At 39.0% G+C, this 27,644-nt stretch overlaps 1 protein-coding gene across 1 annotated transcript; it reads left to right on the top strand.

Annotated features, from left to right (window-relative positions):
- The first annotated feature begins 774 nt into the window (after positions 1-774).
- Positions 775-24,783, top strand: plcd3a (phospholipase C, delta 3a). The gene is made up of 15 exons (XM_042505407.1): positions 775-1,072; positions 10,450-10,617; positions 14,759-14,987; positions 16,244-16,373; positions 16,916-17,141; positions 18,845-19,046; positions 19,163-19,307; positions 20,024-20,176; positions 20,273-20,425; positions 20,516-20,666; positions 20,819-20,935; positions 21,203-21,381; positions 22,745-22,880; positions 23,173-23,322; positions 23,427-24,783. The coding sequence occupies exons 1-15, from the start codon at positions 982-984 to the stop codon at positions 23,567-23,569; spliced, it is 2,373 nt and encodes a 790-aa protein (XP_042361341.1). The 5' UTR covers positions 775-981; the 3' UTR covers positions 23,570-24,783.
- The last annotated feature ends 2,861 nt before the right edge of the window (positions 24,784-27,644 follow it).

The raw sequence follows: 27,644 nt of genomic DNA, 5'->3' as shown, positions 1-27,644 counted from the left end.
TTCAAACAATTCAATTGGAATTAAACCGGTGTTACTATATTTAGAATGTGACCCTGTTGTAAGTTCCATTTAATTGGTTGAAATCAAGGAAACTATAAGTTACCATATATATTTATAACTAATTTTACTAAAAGTGGTGCTTTCACTGAATTATAGCATGAAAAGTGCCTGGTGAAAAAAATGTGTGTGTAATGTGTACCATGTTTTGATGAGCATCTCTTTTTGAGAATGAATATATGTTGAAACACTGATAATGACCACTTAATTTTAAGAGTAGCAAGGGCTGATGTGAAACAAAGAGCAAGTGTTATATTAATAAAATGCTTGATGTGAAACCACTTTTGCCATCTTAGACTTGCATCTGGTCATAAGTCTCTTCCTAGTTGGCATGTGTAACATACAGGAATGTATTGTGTACAGAACTTCTCAGTTACAAATAAGTCATGTATTCAAGAAAAATTTTTTGAGTAAATGTACAAAAATATTATAATGAAAATACACTAAAAGTACCAAAAGTAAATTTTTAAAAAGTATGTAGAATGGACCACTTCAGAATTATGTTATATTGTTGGATAATAATTATTGATGATTAATATGTCGTTTACCTTAAAATTGTACTTCAGCACAGTACTCGAGTAAATTTTAATTGTGTGCAGGCAGTTGACATCCCTGCTTCATGCATTCAGTTGTCAGTATTGTTTGGGCAGGAGTAGGAGGTGGGTGTGCGTAAAGTGTGCGCCTTGTTTGGAGCCATGTTACGCCCAGGCATGGAGAGCAGCAGCGCCGGGGAGGGACTTCACACATGTGGAAAACGAATAACTGTTGGCTGTGTGTCTCTCTCTGCTCGGAGGGCCTCTGGGACAGCACAAATCTGCGTTTGCTGGAAGACACCTGCACCCCCCCTTTGATTTATTATTTCTCAGAGTTAAGCCTCGAGTATTAAAGTTGTAGCGTGCTGTTGGTTTCGCTGGAGTTGTAATCATGTTAGGCAGCGGGAAGTCAGCGGCCACCAGTCCCAGAGAGCAGAGGAGGAAAGGGGACGAGAAGACCGCGGACCCCATCAAGAAGCTCGGTAAGAAAACATTCACACTTTTGAAGCTGCTCTCTGTTGCTGCAACATTTAACTGTGAGAGTGAAACACCATAAACTGCGATATCTTAAGTGTTGAGTGTTTTTCCTGTGGTATCACCTTAGTACCCCCCGTGATTCTTGATATGAAGTTATCTGAGTGTACAGTGCTTTAATCACACTTTGTACTGAAGCATTTCAGCAGGGAGTTAGACTGATACCTGATGTAGTTTATTCGTGATAACAGGCTTTTATCATGGTATTTCCTACATTTTCTGTTGTGAGAATAGTTACTTTAATGGTTATTTAAGTAGGCTATAAGTTCTGCATCCTTTCAAAATACATAATGGGATTACCAGCCTTCCCTTGCAACTACTTGGGAAGATTTAATTTAAATAATTGTTTGCTTTATTTACTGCCTGACCACGTGCTTGTGACCTAGTTGCTTGGTTGTACCTAAAAAAATCAAGTAATAGAGAAAGAGTGTGAGACAGATGTCTAATAGTTTTTATTTAGAATGTGAGTTTGCTGGTAATCAGCATGATAGTGACACACCATGACAGGGTGTGTGGGGGTGTATTTGAAGTGATTATGTGTTCATGAAGAGCCGAACTTACTCCCCTGCAGCCACTAGCCCACTGGTGTGATTCAGGCTCCTAACCTCTACCATCCCAGTCCATCCTGGCTCTCAGCCCAACACTGATAGGCTGCTGCCCCTTCACACAAGCCCTTCCAGCTCATGGTCACACCTCGCCCCAAAATAGACACCTGCTGAGCAGCAACAAAGCACCTGTCAGAATCTCTGAAAAGACGCTGGATGTCTGGAAATCTGGACCACCGATGATGTCACCATTTGACCTGTTTATAGGCTGTACAAATGTAAACCATGCTTGCAGCCAATAGTGTAAAATTCATATATTTGAGGCCGTTATAATACATCCAATGCAATGACTTTAACCATAATTTCACAATAAAATGCAGCAAGCAGTATTTTCATGGTCCAATCTTCTAAAAATTCAACAATTAATCACTTTTTACAATAAAAAAATAACTTTACGACAGCTGATGACCTGTTTCTGTTATTGTAACATGTCATCATTGTTTATTTTGGCAATCAGATAATAAAATCCTGCTCCACACATTTGATTTCCTGAACCCCTGATTTTCCATGTTATCACAGCAGTGTGGTCCAGGCTGTGGCATTGACACCGTAGACTATGTTGAAACTCTGACACTATGCACACACTTGTTTAAGCATTACTGCTGTTTGAGTTGTGAAACCATATATCTGTGCCTGAAAATGTAATGCGCAACTGTCAACTCTATATTTGAGCATCTCGCTAATGCTGAATAATGAAGCCAGTAAGATCACCCCCCTCCTGCCTGACCCCGACCCCTTACCGCCATGTGTCGTCATTATTCAGTCAGGTGGCGTTCAGCCGACGGTGTCTTAGCTGCTTTTTAATCTGTACTTACACCGATGGAAAACACACAGCATAGTATAAGAGTGGAATGAAGTTCTGACTTTTGTGTCATGTGTCACAGGACTTGTCCTACTTGTTTGTTCATAGATTTCTCCCTTAGTCTTTGCTTGCAGATAAAGTTTAGTGTGAACCCGAGGTTTGTTAGTTTTGAGATAATCTATGTTTGAATCAGACAAGCGTACGCATGGATAAATATATTCGCTGCCACAGATGTCCCCTGGGGGTGTTTGTGGATTTGGTTTCAGAAAGAGTCCGAGGTTGTCGGCAATGTAGTTAACTCTGGAGCTCAGTACTGCTCTGGCATTGCTACTCAGCAATTACTTATCTGTGAGAACAAACAGGATTTACACAAACAGAATCCATAACTTTATGACTTTGGAGTGGAGTTATGAGTTCACAGGTTGCACTTATTGGCTGCATGTATATGCTTTGCACACAGTCAATTTATATTAGCTTGGTAAAAATATCTCAGGAGTGATTGGATACATTTTTGTTGTTGTTATGTCATGCAAACAAATGCCCTGCCCATGTAAGCCTACAAGACACAACACATTTATATAAAACCAGATCCAAAGGGCTGCGTTTGTATTTTCAGACAATAGTACAAACACTGAAGAAAATAGATACGACTAATTTTCATTGACTTTCCTAATTTTATAGTTATACTGTGCAGGATTAACTAACTGATTACTGTTTGTAAACACGCCTGCTGGCAAATGTGAAATTAAAAGCCAACCACAGATTCATTCTTCTTATTTCTTTTTTGGTGCTGTGTCACTTCGATGCCTGCTGCTACATGCCCACAGATGTCCCAAACACAGCAAATAAAGAAGAAAAGGCAGAAGCAGAGACTGCAGGAAAATACACCCACCACACACTTCTAGTGGGTCCTAAGTGATGATTGTGAGGGATCACTTTTGTATGAGTATGAACATTGTCATTTTTGAAAATTCTGCAGTAGTATAGGTGTATCTTTAAAGTTGCTAATGAACCTAATGAACTGATGTTATGTTTAAGTAAGCCACAGAAAATGATGCATTACTAAGTCTGAATGTCTCTTATTGGAGTTTATAACAGTTTGTTCGTAATAGATCAAGAGTTGTTCCGTTGCTGATATTGGAAATGCCTCTGATGCTGCTTAAATTGCTAGATCAGGTATTGGGCGAGTACGTGGGTTTGTGCATTGATCCGATACCACGTCATTTATTAATAATCTTTAAAGTAGTTTCAATTCACACCCAAAGTGTCATCAGCACTTTATATTTTATACAATATTTTACACACTCAAGCTTTAATGGGCCAAGGCCTTTTTTTTAATACACAGTGGTATCGGATCTGTACTTAGTATTGGCGGATACACAAGTTCAACTGTCAGACTTGATATTAGGAAAGAAAAAGTGGTATCGGTCTAGAGAGGTCTGACCATAGATCCTGTTAACTACAGTTAAATTCACAAGTGTTCATTGGTGATGAACCATAATTCTGCAGAAATCCAAATGCAAACTAAATTATTATATTCCCTTGTTTTCCAGGCTTTTGATCCAAAGTTAGTGAACTGAAACGCATCAAAATTCCTATTTTTAGATCATTTGTACATCAGAATGTTTAAGTCATCATGATACGAATAATCCAAAAGCAAGACTCAGTTTCCATTTTTCAGTCTGGTATTCTGCTGGTTATTTATTAATCTGCCATCCTCAGTGGCCGCAGGAGAAATCCCACTAACTAAAGATCTTCAGCTTACAGATCAGTGAGACACAGACCATGTTTCAAAGTGTAATCAGTGTTTAAGTATATATGTTCTTGACAACATAATTAATCCTCTTTTTCCCCCAAATGCAAGTAAACAAGCTAAAAGTCACCAGATATTACATTTGTGATAGCTGATTAGAATCAATCTGTTAGCTCAGCTGCACACAACAGTTACCCCCTCGCTGTATTTATGGACTCCTCCCTGTGGGTTCATATCCTGCTTATTAATGAGTGAATGAGTGATGTAGCATTCATTATGAATAACAAAGAGAATGTGGAAACTGAGGACTGCTTATTTTCAGCTGAATACAAAGCGCCTGCATGTGCTTTCATGTTCAACTGTGTGCTGTCCAAAAAACCATTGGCAGTAATGCTGAATTTCCAAATTACACTCAGATTGCTTCTCATCTTTTTTTCTGGGGAATCTGTTCACAGATCAGCCGCTGAGAGTCGCAGCTCTACAGTACAGTCTTTTTTTTTTTGGTCAAGCTTCCCTCAGATCATCTTTTAACTCTGGATATCATGCTTTTTTTTTTTTTTTTAAAGCTGGACCTTGTGTCCTACTTGCTACCTGGCCCGTCTCCTGGGGACAGCTGTTGGACTGAATTCAGAAAATTGAATTGACCTGTCTCCCGTATCATATCAACAACACCCTAACTTGTCTATCTCTAAGCAAGTGTAGAATCCTTGCTAGCTGGCTCTCGTGACAGTTGTTATGCTGAGAGAAATGTGACCCATGTCCCAGGAAGAGCTGGTATGTGGGCCTGAGTGAAGAGGACTCCTGCAGACACAATCTATTACTGAGCAGCTGATATGGTTATTTTCTTTCTGATCCTTTTCTTGGGTTGAAGGCACTCCTGCTGCTCACAGTGTTGACACACCCTCAGAGAAATATTCCTTATGGAACTGATTTGAATGTTTATTGTTTTCTGACAGCTGATCCATCAGTGTTTCTTTCTTCTCTGGCCAGTTGTTCTCACATGGAGCTGCCAGTGATCCAACTGTTATACAAGTTTTAGTTCTTTGTTGGTCTGTCGGTCCGGTGGTCCACTTTTTGGTCCAGACTGAAATATCTCAACAACTATTGGATGGATTGGCAGGGAATTTTGTACAGCCATTCATAGTCCCCAGAGAATCCTTATGACTTTGGTGACTGCTTGACTTTTCCTCTAGCTCTGCAAGCACGTTAAAAATTTCACTTAAGCGGTGAATTCTAAGAGCATCAAGCAATTCTTGCTGGTCTTTGATGATTTAGCTTGGTAGACCACCAGCCGTACTGGTGTGACCAGCCTGTCAAGCTGGACAGGCCGGTATGGCCAATCTATCCAGCTGTGCAAATGTATCCATATGCACATCCCATGATAGCAGATTTAACTGATTTATACCCTTTGCTTTTCATACATTCCCCTCATGACACTGTTATTTCTCCATACTCAAGGACATTGATTTAATTTCAATTTCACAGGAACCTCACTGGATAAAAAAGCTAGAGTGACCATCACAAGCAGCTAAACCATTAAAAAATTATGTGAAAACATACCTCAAACTGGTCAAAAAAACTGGTCAACCAGCTTAACCATCTAAAGCTGGTCAAGATGTTTTTTTGCAGCAAGATGTGCAAAGTCACAGAGCTGCAAGTGTGGCTAACTTTTCATCTAGTGCCATCATCATATCAAAATTTGTCCAATATTATGGTTTATGACTAAATACCTTAAGAAGAGATGGGCTATTACCATCAGCTGCAGCTGTACATAGTGTTTAGTGCTACTTAGCACACATTAGCATGTTATTGTGCTAATCTGAGTTGGTAAACATCAGTGTGTGTTAGTGCTGCAATTGAGTGCATGTTAGCATGGTGACACAATAGCTTAGCTCAAAGCACTGCTGCTTGGTTGGCAGTTGGCATGGACTCTTTCCTCTCCTATGTAGCTAATTCTGCCGCTTTTCTCATGTCTGTGCCATGTTGAAATGCTTGCATTAAAATACATCAGTATGGTTGCTAGCCAGTTGGCATGCAAGGCTTTGACCATCTGATGAAGGGGATGTCAACCAGATTTTCTGCAGGAGACGATGAAAAGAAAGTACAATTCATCTCTGTAGCCTGAAGAGCCATGCCCATCCCTCCATTTACACCCTTATAAAGAGGCTCTTAGGAACATGTAGTGTATTAAAATGTGAATGTGCCTTTGTTTAACTAAACTGTGGATTGGCCAATACTTTCAGGCTTGTGCTCACTTGTTCTGCTCTGCGGTTAGATATTAAAACGATGCAGGTAGGAAAGCAAGAATGTGGTCGAGGCTGAAGGGGCAATAATAAAAGGTGAAGTAGGGGGTTGAGACAGAGGCAGTTAAGGCTGTTTGGGCAGCTTAGCGTGGTCAATGACCTGCAGTTAATCAGGTCCATGTGCTCTGCTTGTGGGAATGCATTGCATGTGGTAACAGCTTGGGAAAACAGGGTTGTTATGGATGGAGGGCTGGTAGGGGAATTTCTTTGTGCTCAACCTTGATGGGGAGAGATCCTTGGCTGCACCCACTTTGTTTCTAGTCGGGGGGAGGGAGCTCGGAGCAGTTTTTGTTGAGCTGTAGCTTTGGGGGCCCTCTGAGGGACTTCAGCCATTTGGCACTGACAGTATAAGGACTGTGATTTAAGGGAAAGTTATGCCCACTGTTTCTGGACAAATCTTCAGGGGTGAGCAGAAGAGACCAACTCCAAAGAATAATTTGACAAGAGTGACCGTTTGTTTAAACCTTTTCTTTGAACAGTCCTAAAAGAGAAAAATTCCCTGTGAGAGGCCCCATTCATCCCTGCTAAAGAAGCAATGAGGCATGGCCAAATGTGCTTTATAAACACTTGTAGTGTAAAGCTGTAGTAGCCATGATTTCGTCATAGTAAAACAAGTTTGACATAACCAGACTTAGCTCTGAAGAGCAGAATCTTTGGTTGATTTTTGTGCTACATTTTTTCACAACTTTTGCACCTGTTTCATGAAATGTAAATATGCATTTTGCAAAAATGTCAAATCAGATTTAAACTGAGTGTGTAACATTTTCATGGCCTGCTAGTTTCCTGGGTGAAATTTTGCTTAGGGCCTTTGACAAGTCAACCCTCCCTTTTGATAACTAGCTCCTATCAAATAATTACAAAAACACCCTCTGAAAAACACTACCAAAATGTATCATTAAATTCATCCCCAACCACCCAAAATGTATTCAAATAATGAACTAAATAAGAAATAGCTATGTCATTACATAGGTAATTTTGAGAGAAACCCCATACCACTCCAAAATAAATAATTTGTGGAATATCCACAAAAATGTAGTAAATTTCACAACATTTTCCATCACACTCTTGCAAATATGTCCACTCAGTGTTGGATTGCACCCTGAGCTCTCTGTGGGTCTGGCATGTTTGAACTATTGTGTAAACACTTCTTGCATGCCCCTTTAACTCCAACCTTGCAGTCCAAAATCCCCTCAGCTTTAGAGTAAAGCTGCAGATAACAGTTCTCAATTATTTTGCCAGTTATCTTGTTTGATTGATCATCTAAATATTTGTCCTAGAAAATATTGTAATAAAATGCTCATCATCATTTCTCAGAGGCCAGCGGGACACAATTCCAGCCCAAATCCCCATTATATCCAGTGTGCAACTTTATATAAAAGAAAATAAAAAGCAAATTATTACAATTAAGAAACGTAATGATTAATCAGTTATCAATTGGTAATTCCCTTTCAACTGAATAGTCCTTTTTGAATTTAGATGTAATCAAAACCAGCTCATATAAATATTGCCTTGTGCTTGTAAATTTAAAAGAGTTGTATCTTGTGCCAGCATTTGGCTTTATTATTGATAATAAAACTTGATATCTTTACAAAAAATAGCACATGCACCATGCAGTAGTTACTAGTTTCCCCTCTGAGTTTAAGTGATACCACATGACTAGGCTCCAACTTACTATCAGTTCTCAACTTAAACCTTTATTTAGGGCTGGCAAAATATCCATGTTATACTGATATTGGGATATGAGACTAGGTATGGTCTTTGATTTTGGATATTGCAATATCAGAATCGCTATCTTTTCCTGGCTTTAAAATGTCATTACAGTAAAGTGATGTAATTTTCTGAACTGACCAGACTGTTCTGGCTGTTTTGTTGTTTGTCTTTACCCACTCAGTCATTATATCCACATTGCTAATGATTATTTATTATAAATGTCGTGTTAATATTTAGTAATCAACCCTACAATATTGTTGCAATATTATTGTGGACATAGGTTTTCTCTATATCATCCAGCTCTACCTGTATTGTGTTTCCACCAGGCCTCCACATAGGCTTCTTGTGTTCATCTTTTATTTTCTTCTCTGACTAGCTTCATCCCTGTAAGTGTTCACAAAAAATAATAATACACGCCTCTTTTCTGAGGCTCTGCAAAGGTTTTAGCCCCTTGATTAAATTTCCATATGGTAGTAATAGTTAGGGACAACTACTATGAACAATACAGGCAGAGTAAACACTGTCTGATGGCCTGCCTCTGCCCCAAGAGAGAAATAAATTTCCAATTATCACAGCTGATTCCAATTTCAGCATTTAATTTCTCACAGCTTTAATCTTAAAGTATGTTCATTTTCATAAAGTCTAGACTGGAAGAAAATGCACAGAAAAACATAACTTTGATATAACATTTTTTTAAGACAATCTCTCGTGGGAGCTTCACTTTGTACACCGAAACCTTCAGCACAGGTAATTTCCTCCAAGGTTTGTATATGAAACACAGCCTTTGGTTTGGGTATAAGCAGAAAAGTGTTGAGGGTGGATTGACAAAATACAGACAACAAGGTCTGTTTGTCTGTGAAATATTTCTGTTGTATTAGAGTTAATTATTTTTAAAAGCATCCACTGACAAGCTCGTAAAAAAAGATTGAGTTGAAAGACTAAGTTGCACTTAGAGAAGGCAGATACGTAACTCCCAGACCTCTGATGTTGTTAACCTGAAGGAGAGGAGCAAAACATATCTGTAAAGCTACAAAATTACTAAAGAAACTTCAACTTTTTACATTGAACTCAGTGCTGACATAATTATTGTACTTATAGTCAGCCTGTGGTCCTCACTTTTGAATGGATAGCTGTGAGATTTGGTTTCAGACGTTCATAGCGTCCAGAGGGTCAACCGTGCTGACTTCTTCCCATAGCAACACTATTAGGTTAGATTCTGGGATTCAAGTTTTTTTTCTCTGCAAATATTGACTGAATTGCAGTGAAATTTAGTACAGTCATATCACCTTAAGGATGAATTGTGATAACTTTGCCAGACCTTTAAATTTTCATCTAGCACCACAAGTATTTGGTCTCATTGGTTCATGACCAAATACCTGCAACACTAATGACATTCCCATCAGCCTCAGCTGTGCTTTGTGTTTGCATTTTTTACCCAATCGATTAAAAACGTTTTCTGAAACAATGGCTCAAAACCCCAAACGCAAATCTGAAAAGAGTTCACTATTTTGTCAAAACTCTACAGAGGCAAGCAAGCATATCACACCATGGATATTATTTTCTTTAAAGACGATGCACCTGTGTTTTGAATTTTTTTTTGGGATGGCCTGTTAAGATACTCATGAAGAAGAATTCAATCTATTATATTTATTATGGTATTAATTTTTATGTGCCCTTGATCTCTTTGATTCATGCTTGTAAATAGCATCACAGAGGAGGCAGAGGTGACGATTACGGACTGATTTCTGTTTGAAGAGTTGTGCAAAAGGGTTTCACACAGGTGCATCAGCGATCCATAATTATGTAAGATATTTCTATCAGATGTGAACAGATGTTTTCAGTCTTGGGTCTTTGTGTGAGATCTGAGTTGTGTTTTAAAAAGGTTGAAAAATGTGTGAAACCAATGAAAGAGTTTGCAAGAGAAACTTCTGCTGTGTTAAGAAGGCGATGATGACGTTCTAGTGGATTCCAGGTGCGTGAAATGTGTCTTAGCAATGGAGAAAAACTGTAAGCCTGTATGTCACCACAATTAACCGGCACAAAAACAAGTCTTGCTCAACTAGCTGATGACACAGTGTCAAACAGAATCACACTTTATTTTTACATTAAAACTTCCCGTTTTGTTTTATGTGGGTGTGTGTTTGTGCTCCAGGGCTGCTGGACAATGAGGACATCCGTATAATGATGCAGGGCTCCAGCATGGTGAAAATTCGCTCTTCGAGGTGGCAGAAGAGCAGAAACCTGCGGCTGCTGGATGATGGACTCACCGTGTGGTGTGAATCCACTAAGAGCTCCCGCAAAGCCAAAGCCCAGCAGACATGTAAGTACTGCCGAAACTTGCCTTCATGATCAGGGAGAGCAGGACAACTAATCATCAGGAGGGAGGATTCAAGGTGGAAAAGAGTCAAAGCACCAAGAAGAGAGAAGGGTTAAGAAGGAAAAGGAGCTCCTGAATAAAAATTTGTCCTGAAAGAGGAAACTTAGGCGATATCAGATAAGAGGAAAAGGGCTTTGGCTGGAAGGAAACGTTATCTACAAGGCAGTAATGTAGCGACACACCAGCAGGCCTTCCTCCATCAGACCAGTGTAGACCAGGACGTGCGTCAGTACACTCATTCAGCGAGCTTATTGTTTACAGTTGTGCTGTTTTATCTTGGCTCTATCTCATGCCCTCTCCGTTACTTTGCCTTATTAAAGGAGCTGTTTGTTTCTATGGTGAGTGAGGAGACTAATCATGGGCTCTGCAAACTGCCGAAACAATAATCATGAGTGATTTACCAGAACATAAACCTGGATTCATGAAGAGTCAGGTACAGTGTGCAGGCTCACTATTAAACCGTCATGTAAAGTTACAGATCAGTAACAGATGTCACTGCAGGCAACTGTTTGCATTTTCAGCATCGTGTTAGTGGCAGAAATCTCTTCAGACTCAGACAGAGATCTGCATGGCTAGAAAGGATTAAAATGGCAAATTTGTATATTTAGGGTGAACTGACCCTGTAAAGATCAAAGAAATAACTGATTATAAGCATTATTAGCATTATTGGACTGCAAATTGCCTGCATGTTATGAACAATGACTAACAGGAAAAGACAGAATGAAAAGGAGGAATCTTGTAAAACAATGATTTGGGGCTTATTACTTTGGGATTGCGGTCATACACTTTTTATTGTACTTAAAACACACACAAAGTCAGATACAAGCATTTTAACAGCTTTTTAATAAGGAAAAAAACCTGTGCTGACGTGTTTAAGTGGTTACCAGTCCTTATTCATTGTAAGATCGTTTCCTGAACAGATTTACAGTCAGCAGATGGGTTTATTTCTAGGGGAATAATGGATTTATTTAGCTTTTGAAGTCATGCGCAAACCTCATATCTGCTATCATAATCCTGTGGTCGGTTTGCTTGCTTTCACACACAACTAAGCAGAGTCCGCTTAGAAGCAAATCAAGACCCACCTTTTCCTGCGGTCTCGGTTTGATTGTTAGATAGACAGCTTTAAACCATCCTAAATAAACTGTACCAGGGTTCCCACGGATGCTTTAAAGGCATTAATTAAGACATTAATTAGTGTTAAATAGTATTAGATAAATCTTTCAAAAGTCTTAATTATGCTGAGACACTGGGAAAAGGATTTTATCGATCTTTTTTTCTGACATTGTATCGTGAAATCTCAAATATAATTTAAATAATTTTCCAAATTTACATCAGGCAGATCAGGATAGAAGAACCAACAGCACTCATATACATTTACCACATCCAATTAAATAAAAAATGAACTAATGTTTTTCCGGGCAAACCAAACTGATACTTATATATATTTTATTATATATAATAAAATAATATGCTCATAATTTTTCATGTGTTCCACTCCACAAAGTTTTAATTTTTTTCAGCATTTAAAGTAGATCATCTAACTCTTTAACTTGACAAAAAAGTTATGTTTCATGTTGAAGTAAATATTTAATAAGTAATTGATGTTGGTATCCCATTGTTTTAAAATACCTGTCACATATTAGTGGTCATGGCACACTGTGTCCAAAGTTACACCTGTGGACTAAAATAACTGCAACGCATGTCTGGAAGAGTTAAATTAAACAGAAGACAGAGACTTTACATCTGATTTGCTTTATATATATTTATATATTTATATATACGGACGGACTCTTTCTCACACTATTTTATTTTCTTCCTTGTTGCTTGACCTTTAGCTCTCCCACCTCTGCTCTGTTTCTGCTCTCTGTCCTGATGTTGCAATGCAGTTTAATGCTGGCCCCTTGCTAGCCTGACTGACGGGGTGGGTGGCTGGGCAGGTCTGTGGTTCAGCTGGTGGTGAAGGCTGTCTTGATTGTGCTGCAGCACCTCCAGAAATAGACCCAGAGTGGTCGTGTTGCAGCGTGTAACACTCCTTACAATGACGATGACAAGCAGTGTGAGGACATGGTGGCCTCTCCAGGGACAGATACTGATAATGCTGCACTGGCAGACTGCTGGGGACCATATCTGTGTGTGTTTGTGTGAATCCCAGATGGAGGATTGGCTCGGCTCCTCTTTTCCGAGCTCCAGGCGGTTCTCCAGGTCCATTGTGATCTGGCCCTTGCAGTTCAGTGCTGCGTCTGATGCTCTAAAAGCACTTGGCGTTAGATTACAACACACCTCTACTGTTCCTTTGTACAGCTCACACACACATGCATGTCACTTTTACCATGTCTCTGGTATAACCACAAAGGAGGAATGTGGAGTAATTTTGAAGAGGTGGACGGCAGAGGCTTTATGACCTCCAACAAGAGAATGAGGCCATTGTCAGGGCAGACACTGCTTATTACCCAACTGAGTGATCACCACACAGCAGGCCTCCCAGTGCAGAAATAGATGAGCTCCTGCACTGAATAAAGTTGTTGTGTTAGGCCTGTGTGTGTGTGTGTGTGTGTGTGTGTGTGTGTGTGTGTGTGTGTGTGTGTGTGTGTGTGTGTGTGTGTGTGTGTGTGTGTGTGTGTGTGTCTCTTTTCTGTGCAGAAAGTGTTGCCCAGACTCACCAGAGCTCAGCAAGAGATAAACAGATTACATAAAGTTGTAAATCTCAACCTTTTTGGCCTGTGACTCCTCCACCAAAATTATACCCCCCACAACATTGAAATATGTTTTTAACAACATGACACACGATAGTCACTTTGGTCCATACTGAAATATTTCAATAATTATTGGCTGGATTGCCATAAAATATATGCTTAATTTCATGGTACCAAAAGGCTGAGACTTTTTGTAAATGCCCTGGACGCTATTCTCGATGCATCTATGTATCAGCGCAAGTTTTTTAACTGTCTGTGTGAAATGTTACCTCAAAATTGTTGGACAACAGTATGTTCATGAATGAATGAGAAACCTGCTCGTAATAAAATATAGATGATCTAGATACTATATAGGTGTATGATGTGTGTGCGTCACTGGACTCTAATAGGCTGGAGTGATTTCGCAGATAGGTGAGATATGTTTTGAGACGCTCTGACATTTTGTGGGTAAAGAGTCTGAACAGAACCGCAACTCGCTGACTTTAGTGTGCCAGTTCGTGGTTGAGTGGCAGCGCATGTTGCGTGTGGTTTGGGAGTAGAGCTTGTGGAAAGAAGAGGGTGTGTGGCCCAAAAAACTAGTTTTGGATGGTGGAGTTTAGTTGAAGAATTTATGTATCTTTTCTTATTTTTATTTTTTTTTGGGTATTTTTAACTAAACCCCCAACCTTTTTTTTTTTTTTTTTTTTTAAAAAAATGCTTGTCAAACGGAACACAACCCCACCGTGTGCTCTCTCTATATCATCAATCTTTAATGGTGGAAAATATTTGCTCTTTTTTTATCTCGCTAGGCCGAGAGTGGTCATGATGTTATATAGATATAGATATCCAAACCTCAGTTGATATATATAGTGCTGGTGAATCTCTCGGATGTGTGTGTGTAGATCGCGCTCTGTTAGAATATTTGGATCTCTAATCAGTGAGAGATGGATATGGTCAATCTACTCTTGTTTATGACTGACCTGTGACCTTACCATCAGCCTTAGCTGACGGGGAGATGTCCTAATGTTAGCATTTAGCCAACACAGCCTCACATGGCTGTGCACTACAGCCATCATGTTGAGTTAATAACTAATATAAAAAAACCTATTAGAAGAATCTGCTCTTTGACTTTCAGCAGGGAGAGCAAAACTGAAGGTGTAACTTTCACTTGCGTGTCAGTTTGGGTGCTGTAAGAGTCTCAGGTTAAATTTATCCTGTTGAAGAGTATGCAAAGTACGTTTTATATTTTACAATCCTGTTGCTATGACACTCTGCTGGGTGGGATTGATGAATCCCTATAAACACTCAACGTTTGACCTTACGCTGTTTCGCACCTTGAGTTGTTGTGATCTTCTGGCAGGGCTGTGTTTACTCAAAAACATGATTTTTCTCTGCCTCTCCTCTCTCCACAGTTGCAGTGACAGAAGTTGAGTGTGTGCGTGAGGGCTGCCAGTCCGAGGCGCTGAGGCAGCTGTCTGGGTCTGTGCCAGAGAGCCAGTGCTTCACAGTGGTCTTCAGAGGAGCCAGGAAGAGCCTGGACCTGCTGTGCCACTGTGAGGACGAAGCTCGGCGCTGGGTGCGAGGGCTCCGCACTTTAAAGGAGCACGTGGCAAACATGAGTCAGAAGCAGAAACTGGACCAATATCCTGCCCAATTTCTAATATGCTAGAATAAATATAGAGTAGCTGAGGCAGCATTGCTATGGTGACTGACTCTGCTGTCACATGTGCCATCCCACATCCACGGCATAGCTAAGGTGAGCAGTAATGACTTGATGAAAAAGCCTTGTCTAAATATAGCCCGACTATCAGTTAATTACAAACCCTCACAGCCAGAGGATAATATGACTGCAGGTGTCAGGTAGTGTATAAAACTAAAATAATCTGTGCCTCTCTATTGATATATTTTTATTTTTATGACCTTATAAATCATCAAGTCAATTATCTTGTTTATGCTATCTTGTTAACTTGTTTATTAGGTTTCACACTGCAGACTATCGGCGTGATGTTTCTCTTAAATGGTGTATTGTGTGTGTGTGTGTGTGTGTGTGTGTGTGTGTGTGTGTGTGTGTGTGTGTGTGTGTGTGTGTGTGTTGGCTTTCTGTACTACCATTTGCACACTCAGGTAACAAACTTTAATTAGTCTTTTATTGTTACCAACCCTTTATGCAGTGAGATTACATGGACAAAGATGGACAAAGTGTATTCACTTACAACCAAACTTGTCAGAAAAATGAACTCTTGAGCAAACATCAGCGTGATAACAACTACATACAATGACATAAACTCTTAAGGAATAATTTATTTGACATGTACTGAACCACAACCAAAATAACTTTGTTGCCTTAAACCTAACTACAAACACCTTCTTACTGCTGACCCTTTCTGTGTCAAGAGACAACAGAAAAGGCTGCCCTCAGTGTAATTTACATAACGTCCAAGCAGTAAAATATGACGAGTAGAGGTGAGATCATATTGCAGCAGAAAGACAAACAAATAATCTAATAGTCTTTTTTTTCTTACTTAATGATCCTGGTTATTTCGACCATAAACTTTGCCTTATTGCCTATAATTGTGTTCGTCTTAATTTTATATGTTCAGTCATTATGATAAAAAATTATGATGATTGGCTGTATTGGTGCCCACTCCAGTGCTTGTGCATATATGTAGCTGCGGTGTTGTTTTAGAGGTTGCAGTTTTTCGGGGCTGACTGAAGTTGCTGTTATTTGTCCACCCTGTTAATGAGAGGTTAAATGAGGGTGGGCTAAATATCAGAAGCAGTGTTATGCAAAAAAAAGTGTAAGATTTCAGTGTGTTTGTGCATAGTGAAGACAAAATGGACTTGACTGATTGTAGTCTCTAGTTTTTAGTCTGTTTTTTTTCCTTAACTCTCCACACTTGGATCCGGCGCTACCTGAGGCGAGCGGATCAGAACCAGGACGGCAAGATGAGCTACGACGAGGTCAAACGACTTCTCCAGATGATCAACATTGACCTGAGTGAGCAGTATGCCCGCTGTTTATTCAAGGTCAGGGTCATCATGTGTACATTGTGTGAGTTTTCAGCACCTGTAAAATATCCTTAGTAGAGGGCATTTCTGTAAAAGCTTTAATTCTGAGAAGAGAGGAGATAACTACACAGAGATGTGGAGTTGATTATATTTTTGCCAGTGTCAGTTCACTGTGACACCCTGGAGTCTACAGTCTGTGTTCAATTACCAAGCCAGCAGCAAGCCAACCACCAGCCCCCCTCCACAACTTTACCCCCTCCCTCATCCTCCCCACAACAAATCAAGAGCCTGTTATTTCTTTATTGTGGGGCATTACTGCCTGCCCTGTCCCTCAGTTCTCTATTATAGCTTAACTGTTGGTTTTTCTGTTCTTTTCCGATGCAATTTCCAATAGTAACCCTCCTCAGAGAGCTGTATTTTAATGTGAGTATATGCAGCTGGGGTGAATTATTATGGAGATGCTTAATATCTCCATAAAAGCACTGTGTTTGATATGTGTCTCTCTGTGTGTTCGATTGTTTGTCTTTTTTTAACTCATCTCTATCCCCTATGTATCTCAGAGGTGTGACCGATCCGGTGATGGTCGTCTGGATCATATAGAGATCGAGGAGTTCTGTAGGGAGCTGCTGCGACGGCCCGAGCTGGACGCCGTGTTCAGACATTATTCAAGTAATGGTTGTGTGCTCGCCACTGCTGAGCTGCGAGACTTCCTGGGAGACCAAGGAGAGGACGCCTCACTGAATCATGCTCAGAGTCTCATCCTCACCTATGAGCTCAATGACTGGGGTAGGTCCTAAAAACAGTCATTAAAGGCTTTTAAGGAAGAACCTAAAACATTTTCATATAAACACTATGTATGTCCTCTTTGATACAATGACAGAATAATGATCTTCCCGTTATCTTCCTTTTCTAAACACTGAGTCAAAATCCTCTGCTGCACAACATTGTGATACACTTTATGTTTCGAGCAGTGACATTGATTTGTTTCAAGGAAGAAGAAATTGTTAAAGTATTTGCAGTAGCACAAGCAAAAACAGCTGCCATGGCTGACATGAAAAATAGGAAAACGCCACACACAAAAATTCAAACTTGATTAACAGAATCCAAGGAAGAATGTGCCAAATCAAACAAATAAAAATTTGTTCTGTTCACAGAGAGACAAACAGGCTCAAAAGTGCACTCTATGACAAGGGCAAATACGCTATTATGGCCCAAAACTTTGTCATTAGGAGAAATGTACTGCAGCTTCAGAAACAATGCCAATTTAAAAACACATAAAACAAAATAAATACAATGATGGAAAAGTGCTGCAAAAAGCCAAAATAAATACATTAACAGCAAAAGCCCTGCAAATGCAGAAATGATGCAAGGTCATAACTGCACAAATGTTGAAAACAAATACAACAGAAAAACACTGCATATCAAGTCAACAAAACGTCTGTTATGCAGTTCTCTAGGAGAAGTGCTAAATGGAGCAGCTTGATGTTAGACCCGAGGAGAGAAACGGGATGAGAGAATGTCTTGGAAGCGGGATGAAAAGTGGAGTAAAGAGGCAACACAAAAAAAGTACATAATCTTTTTTAAAAAAGCCTTCTGTTCTTCAAAAACAAACACTCTCTTCTGGTTCCTCTCTGCTGAATCAAAAACCAAGTTGTTCCTCTTAGATCTTCCCATAGAGGCCTGGAGAACTTCCATTGTGTTTGACTGGAGTTTTTCAGTTCCATTTGTTTTCAAGGTTTGTGTGTTTTTGTTTTTGCGTTGTTTCTGTGATTTCGGCACATTTCTGCTGTATTTGCTTTGGGCATTTTGTATGTGTTTTTTTTCTAAAGGAAAATTTTCAGTCTGTTGTAGCATACTTGTCCTTGTCAAACAACTGTTTCATTAGTCATTTTCAAAAAGTAAATAATAAAAAACAATATTCACAATGTCACTGATATGTATCATTGACTTAAGTGGTGGTGTGTTTTTTTTTCTTATAAATTTAACTTTTTACTTTCAAGTTGAAGAATGTGTCATTTTTTCCTTTAAAAAATTGCATATTTTGCTTTATTGAAAGCATCATTTTAAATATATGTGTTAGATGTTTGGGAAGATGAAGACTAAGTGACTGTCTGGTTTGGTAAGAGAGGATCTGTGAATTATAAATTATAAAGAGTATTATGACAGGTTTACAAAATAAAGGAGTTGATAGGATGCAGGAAGCAGTACTGTTTGAGTGGTAGTGAAGTGTAGGGCAGACATCACAACACTGACAGCTTAAAATATTCTCAAAATAAATAATAATAGAAGTCAAGATGTGTTATTTCTAGATTTTTCAGCTGAATCTGTGTGAGAAAAGGAGGCTGTGATTTATTGTAAACCCTCTCTTGTCCTGCCTTGCCTTCCATGTACCTGAGTCCTAGTTAGTTTTCAAACACTATAATTAAACTCTCACAGTTCTGTTGATAAACCCTCTAAAAATACTTTAAACACTTTGCTATTAATTGCAGCTCAAAGGAACCTGTTCATGACCCAGAATGGTTTCACCATGTACATGCTGTCCCTGGAGAATGATGTGGTTAACCCTGACCACGCCAGAGTCTACCAGGACATGAGCCGACCTTTGGCCCACTTCTTCATCTCCTCGTCGCACAACACTTACCTCACCAAGGACCAAGTCACCAGCGCCAGCAGCACTGAGCCATACATCAGGTATTGAGACGGAGACTTGTAAAGCATTGTCACCATATTTTAGCATGATCAAAACTGATTTAGATGTTTTTAAGTTCCCCCTGTGGTGTGAGATGAAGTGTGTCTTTTACTGGCAGGGCTCTGAATCAGGGCTGTCGCTGTGTGGAGCTAGACTGCTGGGATGGAGATAAAGGTGAACCTGTCATCTACCACGGGCACACTCTCACCTCCAAAGTGCCTTTCAAGGAAGTCATTGAAACCATCGCCCAGTATGCCTTCAAGGTGATTTAATAGTGTAAATTCTCAGCTATGAAAGTATGCTTTCTGCCCCTCATTACTGTCATGGATGGATGGGGCATGAAGTATTAGGGGGCCTCTGTGGCCTTCACATGCAAAATGTGACTTGACTTAAGACAATGACCAGAAAGAGACTTAAAATTACCACAAACTGCAAACAGACACAATATTAATGACAAAAAAGGGGCAAAACAACCGCAAAGACACACTAAACTTTTAAAAAGAGACATAAAACAACCAGAGTCACAAGACAACCACAAAGAGGCACAAAAAAAAACAACTAAAAAGACACAAAACAACCACAAGAAGGCACAAAACAACTACAGAGAGACACAAAACCTCAAAAATACAAATAACAACTACTAAGTGATCCAAAACAACAACAAAAAAGGCAAAGCTGACACAAAGTCTGAGGGTCTTGCTCCTCTGTAGGAGTGGCGGTGAGGCCATTTGCATATCTATATAGTTATAATATGCCCTTGGTAACTGCTAATGTAATAAGTAAGCAGTCAGTCAGACGTCTTACTTTCATAGCTTGCTGCACTTCATGCAGCTGCATTGGTTCAGAGGCAACCCTGTGGCATTTTGGTTTGACATACTAGCCTATAGCATTACAGTGTTGTGTCCTGCATTACCATCATGTGATATAACTGCCTTTTAATGGCATGGCATACAGTATGTTTCCATGTTTTTCTGTGCAGGCATCCCCTTACCCTCTAATCCTGTCCCTGGAGAACCACTGTTCTGTGGAGCAGCAGGCAGTCATGGCCAAACACCTCCGCACCATCCTGGGCAGCAAACTGCTCACCAAGCCTCTCAGCGCCCAGCAGCAGAAGGATCTCCCTTCTCCTGAGGTGCAACACACACACACACACAGCTGGATCATTTTTCTGTCCTTTGGCTGTCTGGTTTTCTAATGAAGTAATTTGTTCCAATAATCTTCGCCACAGGAGCTGCGGGGGCGTATTCTGGTAAAAGGGAAGAAGCAGATTCCTCACCTGGGCCAGCTGGGCAAGAATGGCAGCTGTGCCAGTTTCTCCTCAAGCTCTGAAGATGAACTCGCAGGCAGCAATAAGAACACACCCAAGAAGGATCCTGCAAAGGTCAGTTGTCAATAAAACGGAGAAGATGTTCAAGTGAACTTTTTAAATAAAAGCCCAATTTTCTTTTATGTTTGTATTTGCCCTTTCCAGGTCTGTCCTAAACTGAGCCCAGAGCTATCAGAGCTGGTTGTGTACTGCAAAAGTGTCCCCTTCCGTGGGTTTGAAAATGCATCCGAAAAACCCTCAAATGAAATGTCCTCCTTCTCTGAAAACGAAGCCCTCAGGCTCATCAAAGACTCGGGTACAACAGTGGAAATAATTGCATCTTGACATTACAGAGAGGAAGTTAAAAAAAAAGATTTTCTGACATTGCTTCACTGCAGCTGATTCTACACAAAATATAATCAGCCTCCAGTGTATCATGGCATGTGGTTTTCTTCTTTTCATTTGCAGGGAAGCTTTTCGTGAGACACAACAGCAGGCAGCTGAGCCGGATCTACCCCTCTGGCCAGCGCCTCCAATCATCCAACTATGATCCTCAGGAAATGTGGAACGGCGGCTGCCAGATGGGTTAGTACTCCAGACTAGAAGCTTGGATGCTGTTCTGATGGCAGCAAATTAAGGCAATTCATTTGGAAAACATTATGTGGTCAGTAAGTGCCAGAGAAGTGTTATACTGACTCTCATTTCTGCAAATTGCTGCTACATCACAACACATTGATGTCTTTCTCTTTTACTGATTCTGTGACTGACGGCATTCACGTACTGAAATGTTTTCCGTTGGCACGAGTGGGATCGACTTGCCATGTTACTGACTCCACTCTCTGTGCCGTGCAGTGGCTCTGAACTTCCAGACACCTGGGGAGCAGATGGACCTGAACCAGGGTCGCTTCCTTCCCAATGGTCGCTGTGGATACATTCTTAAACCTGACTTCCTATGCAGCCCCACGTCCAACTTTAACCCAGAGAACACGGGAGGAGGCCCAGGTCACATCCCCACCCAGTTAACAATACGGGTTAGTGGTGACCTTTTAAGTGAAAATATTAGAGCAACTTTAGATAGGTTGACTTAAGTCCATCTTAAATGATAGTTATTATTTGATTTTTGACAAACTTTATTTATTTAGATCAGTGCTCTTCATAAGGTTTTTGCACTTCGAGGTCCAGGGTGTAGGATTTAGAGGGATTTATTGGCAGAAATATAATAAGTATGTTTACCTTAGTGTATAATCATCTGAAAATAAAAAATATTGTCTTTTCATTTCCTTAAAATGAGCCATTTATATCTATATAGGGTGCGGGTTTGCCATGTTGTACCTCCATGTTTCTCCATGTCTCTAGAGAGGGTCATTTATGTTCTTGCATCAGCCACAGAAGTTAAACTGGTTTATTCAGTGTTTTTACTGGTTTAAATCACCAGGCTTGTTTATTCTGGAGTGGAAAAGCCCTCTGCGGATAATTCGGCTCCCAAGAAGAACCTCCTAAACATTTGGATCTTAAGTAGGGCTGCTAGAGACTCAAATCATCAGTTGGAAACCCCTCATTCAACTGAAATTGCTTCAAGTCAAGCAGTTTTTTTTTGTGCAATGTACTTAGGGGGACATTTTGGTCCACAGATTTTGCTGCGGAGTGAGTACTCTTGATCTTCACGCTACTCTTTGCAGTTGCAGACATGTAGTCAGCAGCACAGTGACAAATAGAGACTGAACCGTAAGAAGTGGTGAATTTACAGCTCACAGCAAGTTAATACGACTCATTCTTATTTTCAGGTGATTATACACTTACAGAAATGTACAATTATATTACATTTCTGCCAATATGTCCCCCTTAACCCTGCACACTGGACCTTTAATTTTTTTTAATTTTATTTTTTAAATTTTCTGACGTGGTTCTAAAGACAGAGGGTATTGTATGCTGCACAGATTGTGAGGCTCTTTGAGGCATATTTGTGATTTGGGACTCTACACAACCATCAGAATTTTATATGAAAACTATTATTTCTTTTTAAACTATTATTGTTGATAGTTAAATTATAATTGTTATTGTTATTTTATTGATTTTTTTTTAACATTTTATTATTTTTTTTCTCTTTTCTTTCTTTTCCCCCCTCTCTTTCTACTTTTGTTTGAGTAATTAATATAATTATTTGATGAAGTTATGCCGTTTTCCCTCCTTTATCGGTATATATTTTGTATGTTGTAATCCTCTGGGTGGGTGGTCAGGGTGGTAGCAAAGGAAAGGTTGGGGAATGAATGGCTGAAATGAGGACAAATATACATGTTTGTGCCCCTTTTTGTTGGACGAGGTCTCAACATATTTACAAACATATTTACAGAAGATTTTGATACAAAAACAGACTTATTACACTTTGCTTTTCAGATAATATCTGCACAGCAGCTGCCAAAAATCAAAACAGAGAAGGCCAGCTCCATTGTGGACCCGCAGGTGGTGGTGGAGATTCATGGGGTGGCTATTGATAATGCAAGACAAAAAACTCACCGCATTGACAACAACGGTAATTCTGAGACGTCATAATTCACTAAAAAGCTTTAACAATAGATTGTTATCCTCATATTATTACCTGTATTAACGTTTAAAGCAGAGAGCTAATACTAAATTCTAAAGCTAACCTATTATTGCTGTTTTTTTTTCACTATTGGCCTGTTTTGTAATGATGTAGATGCAGGAGGCTGCAGATGACAGCATTAAGCAGCACAGATCCTTTTTCCTGTCCAGCGCCATTATTAGTTTGTTTGAAAGGTGCAATCCTGGCTGATGTATTTACAGCTCTTGTGCGCCCTCCACAGGATTCAACCCGCGATGGGACTGCACTCTGAGTTTCCAGCTGCAGGTCCCTGAACTGGCCTTGGTGCGGTTTGTTGTGGAGGACCATGACCACACTGCCAAAAATGACTTTGTGGGGCAGTTCACGTTACCTTTCACAAGCATACGGACAGGTGCTCATAAAGATCCCTGTGAAAGATCCCCTGTGCATATTCTAAAGCACTCATCACTGTGGCATGCTGTTTGTCATGTGTGTAATATCCTCTTTTTTCCTCAGGTTATCGGCATGTTCATTTATTGAAGGCAGATGGTTCCAGTCTGTCCCCCAGCACACTCTTCATACATGTCAAAGTGGCCCGCAGAGGAGTTCCCATCAAAACTGTGTCCGAGCGAATGGCCATCGCCAAAGGCAAGGCATGACGGGCATCTGAACTAGATGGAGAGCTGCATTTTTTAACAAAGGGCTGTGGAAAGGGAGCTCTGAATGTGAGCAGAGAGAGACTGCTGCTGCTGCCAGCCAGTCTCACAGTCCAGACCTCAAGTGGTCCAATTTACACTGAACCACTTCCCAAAGCAGGAGGAAAGATGTCGTTTATCAGAAATGAAGATCCTGGCTTTTAGCAAATGAATTGCCTCAGGCCAGATAATGAATCCATGACACACTGTGGGAGTATCTGGTCTTGTCAGTGCTGAGTGCTCTGGAAACAGGGCACTCGGGACTGCAATCACAAAATACACCGATATGGGATTTGTTACCAAATTCATTTCAATGTTGTTAACTCTCACGTGTGGACGGTAATTGACTGAGTCAAGATGAGTCATTTCATCCTTTTGTATTTTTGATTTTAGAAATATTTTTAAAATTTACCATTTAACTTAAAGTCCGAAGATACTTTAACAAACAAAAGCAGTAATTACTTAACTATGGCTGTCTTATAAGTGCTTTAGGTAGGAATCCAAGTATGTAATTAAAAAATGATTAACATTATTGTTTTATATATGATTGTTTCAGCACTAATCGTGATGTAACTCAGATGTATTGTTTTACAGATTGTCCAGGAAGGTTGAAAATATAATGAAAGCCTTTATTCAGTTAGTCTTACTTGATACTACCGATACTTGGCACTTTTAATTTCTCTCGGGAGATGACATATTTCCACAACTTACAAATGAACTTGAAATATAAACAGTATTAACTTGCCAATAGATAGATATACCTGTGCTCTTAAAATTTCAATTTATTGTATTTCAATTTAGCATTTTTTTTATGTTTTTATGTCTTTGACATGTAATGATATTTGCTTGAATGCTCTCTTTTGTATGAATATTTTTGTTGCCAATTATTGTCCTTAACATTCAGATCTAGAAAACTGTGGTTAAACACAACCACCAATTACTGCAGGCTACAGTGAATCATTTAATACCCTTAAGGGAGCTTTCCTGATAGTAAAATGGTGCAATAATGAAAGGTGCTGCATGTGGAATTCTGTAATTACAGTATATGTGATGTGGATGGGTTCAACAGCATGTAACAGATAGTGAAGAATGACTTTGCAGTGTTAGAGCCTCTGTTGTATGAATGGCAGCTGGTATTATGTGTGCAAGAGAAAATTTTCATAAAAGCACTAATAACACGTCACTGTGTGAGCCCTTTTATTGTTCATTTGGGATTTTTTAAATTATGAGATAGACAGAATATGTGTATATGTTTGTACAGATGGGTGGAAGTTTGCATTTAAGTCTTATTCACTGTCTCAACAGCTAAATTTCTTGCGATCTGATGATCTGCAGGAGATGGTGGAGATGTTTTTTTAAAGAGATTATATAGAAATGATATATTTGTGAGGATTTATGTCTTTAGCAGGAACTGAGTGCCAGAGACAGGTAAGGAAGTCAGCAAGTACTGAGAGGTAAACATTATTTTAATCCTTTCATGGGTTTTGTTTACAAGAAAAATAAAGAATATTGCCATATTCCCTTATTAGAAAGTGGAAATACTCCTTTTATCACTTAATATATACAGATTTAGATTAGGTTGTGAAATATGTATATTTACTTAAGTTCTGTTTGTAAGTACAAATTTAAAGTACTTGTACTTATTTGAATATTTCCATTTTCTGCAACTTAATACTTCCACTTCATCTCAGAGCGAAATATTGTAAATTTTTCTCCACTGCATTTGTCTGACAGCTTTAGTTTCTTGTCAGATTATATTTTTTATGCACTTCTTGTATAAAAGCTAAGTAAACTCTTTGAAAACTTTATTGGAGCAGCTGGAAAATGAATCTTCACAAATCTGAAAACAGACTTTGACTTGACTTTTTTAAAAACCTGGTTCTCACAGAACAGTAGCGCTGTTTAGATTAAACTACCCAACTGTAAATATAAAGGAATAAGGATTAGCACAATTTTTACCCAGTAAAATGCAATATACACATGATTGTAACAGTAATACTAAAACATCCAAAAGCATCAGATATAATAGTAAAACATTGACAGGGACCATTTTACTGCTACTACTACTACATTTCATACATTTTGCTGATGATAATACTTACATACTTTGACTCAAGTAAGGTTTTAAACGCAGGACTTTACTTAGTGCAGTATTTTCGCAGCATGGTAATTGTATTATTACTAAAGTAAAGGATCTGAATACGTCTTGCACCACTGCACATTTCTCTAATAATACCAAATATCAGTCTAGATCATACACCATGTATATCTGCCCCTCATGTGCTTCCTATTAAATACTTCAGTTTATTTCCTTTAGGCCAAATGCAGGTCACATGGCTCTAATCATGCACATGTGAGACAAAAAGAGATTTAAACTGAATCAATCACAAACTTTTGTCAGGGTCATGAGAAATGAAAAAGTGTTTAGATCCTCTCCTTAAGTAGTAGTACTAATACCACCCTGTGAGAGCACTCCACCGCAATTAATCGTCCTTGAAACTGTTCATAAAGTAAAAGTATGTAAGAATAATCTGCAAAATTTACCGTGAGTATGAAAAATAAAAGTACTCAGTATGCAGTAAACTGTTCCCTGCCAGTGCTTTACTATTATATTTGATGTTTTTGCTCTATTTTATAATTTAATTGATGCATTGATTACATTTAAGAGGCCAGTATTGGACTTTCCACGACATTTATTTTAAAACTTTGCATATTTAGCTTTTGTTACTTTTCAGAGTACAATCATTGATAACCTTTCTGTTGGTTAAAAACCACGTATTTCCAGATGTGTTGATTTTGGATATTTGTGATAAACTAAAAGACAGGATATTTATTTATATTTTTTATTTTGCATTAGCAACATAAATCCATAAAGTAACAAGTGGCTAAAGGTGTTAAATAAATGTAGTGGAGTGAAAAATGCAATGTTGGCCTCTGAAATGTAATGGTGTAAAAGTATAAAGCAGCAGAACAGAGAAATACTAAAGTAAAGTACATGTACCACAGAATTGTATATAAGTAATCTACAGTACTTGAATAGTTTAATTTATTAGTTTAGTTTATTTATACACAATTAAAAACTGCATAAAATCCAGTTGAATAAAAGAAACAACAACAACAAAAATGTGTTGAAAGCTCCTTGTTGGAGAATGGAAATTGGTGGATCTTCCTCCATCCAGTCTATGGCTTACCCAGTTAAATGTTGTGGCAGCCTATGAAGAGCTGACATACAGGATGGTAAATCAGCTAGACCTGTAACATACTAAATGGGTAAAATATATTGATCTTATCACAAGACCATAATTGTTTCCTTTAGGAGTAGAGCGACTCATTGTGAGCTGGTGATGTGGCCATGCACTGCAGTTTAGTGTTGGCATTTAAAAGTAGCAGACAACTAAGCTCATCAGTGCAGTGTAAGTGTGTATTGTTACTGTTACTGATTTTTTTGTGTGTGTTTTTTAACATATGTTTTGTTTATTATCTGTCCTTTTTTGTCCTTTGTTGATTTATGTGGTCTGCTCATTATTGCTTGATTTTTGCTGTTGTGTTCCTTTTTGGTTTCATGAATATGTTTATCTATATGCTATTTTCTGTCAGTTACACTGGTCTGTAAACATAAAAACAATAAAAATTTTGGTCATTAAAAAAAGTGTCTGGAGAGGCCAAGAAGCCAGAGGCTTAGACCAACAGACCCCCCTCGATTTGAAAACAACAATCAATAACAATAGTGAACAAAAATGAAAAAACAAAACCCCTAAATTAAGATTTTATAGTAAAACACAACAAAAGATAAATGACAACAAAGGCAGAAAAAGTAACCAGTAAGTCAACATCAATTAAACAAAACAAAACAGGAATGCAATACAAAGTGTAAAGGAAAAAAAGGAGTAAATGTACTTTGTTTCATTCCACGACTGGAAATGAAAGACTGGAGCTTCATGACCAGGAGCATGTGTTTATTATAAGGTCTTATAATAAACAGCCACTGGGAGCCAGCAGTGAAGACATCACCGCTCTGAGCCAATAGCATCAGGGGAGG

The sequence above is a fragment of the Plectropomus leopardus genome, chromosome 17 (assembly GCF_008729295.1).
Source record: "Plectropomus leopardus isolate mb chromosome 17, YSFRI_Pleo_2.0, whole genome shotgun sequence".
NCBI classification, from domain to species: Eukaryota; Metazoa; Chordata; class Actinopteri; order Perciformes; family Serranidae; genus Plectropomus; species Plectropomus leopardus.
The sequence above is the reverse complement of the archived record's forward strand: the minus strand, read 5'-3'. Positions and strand labels throughout refer to the sequence as shown.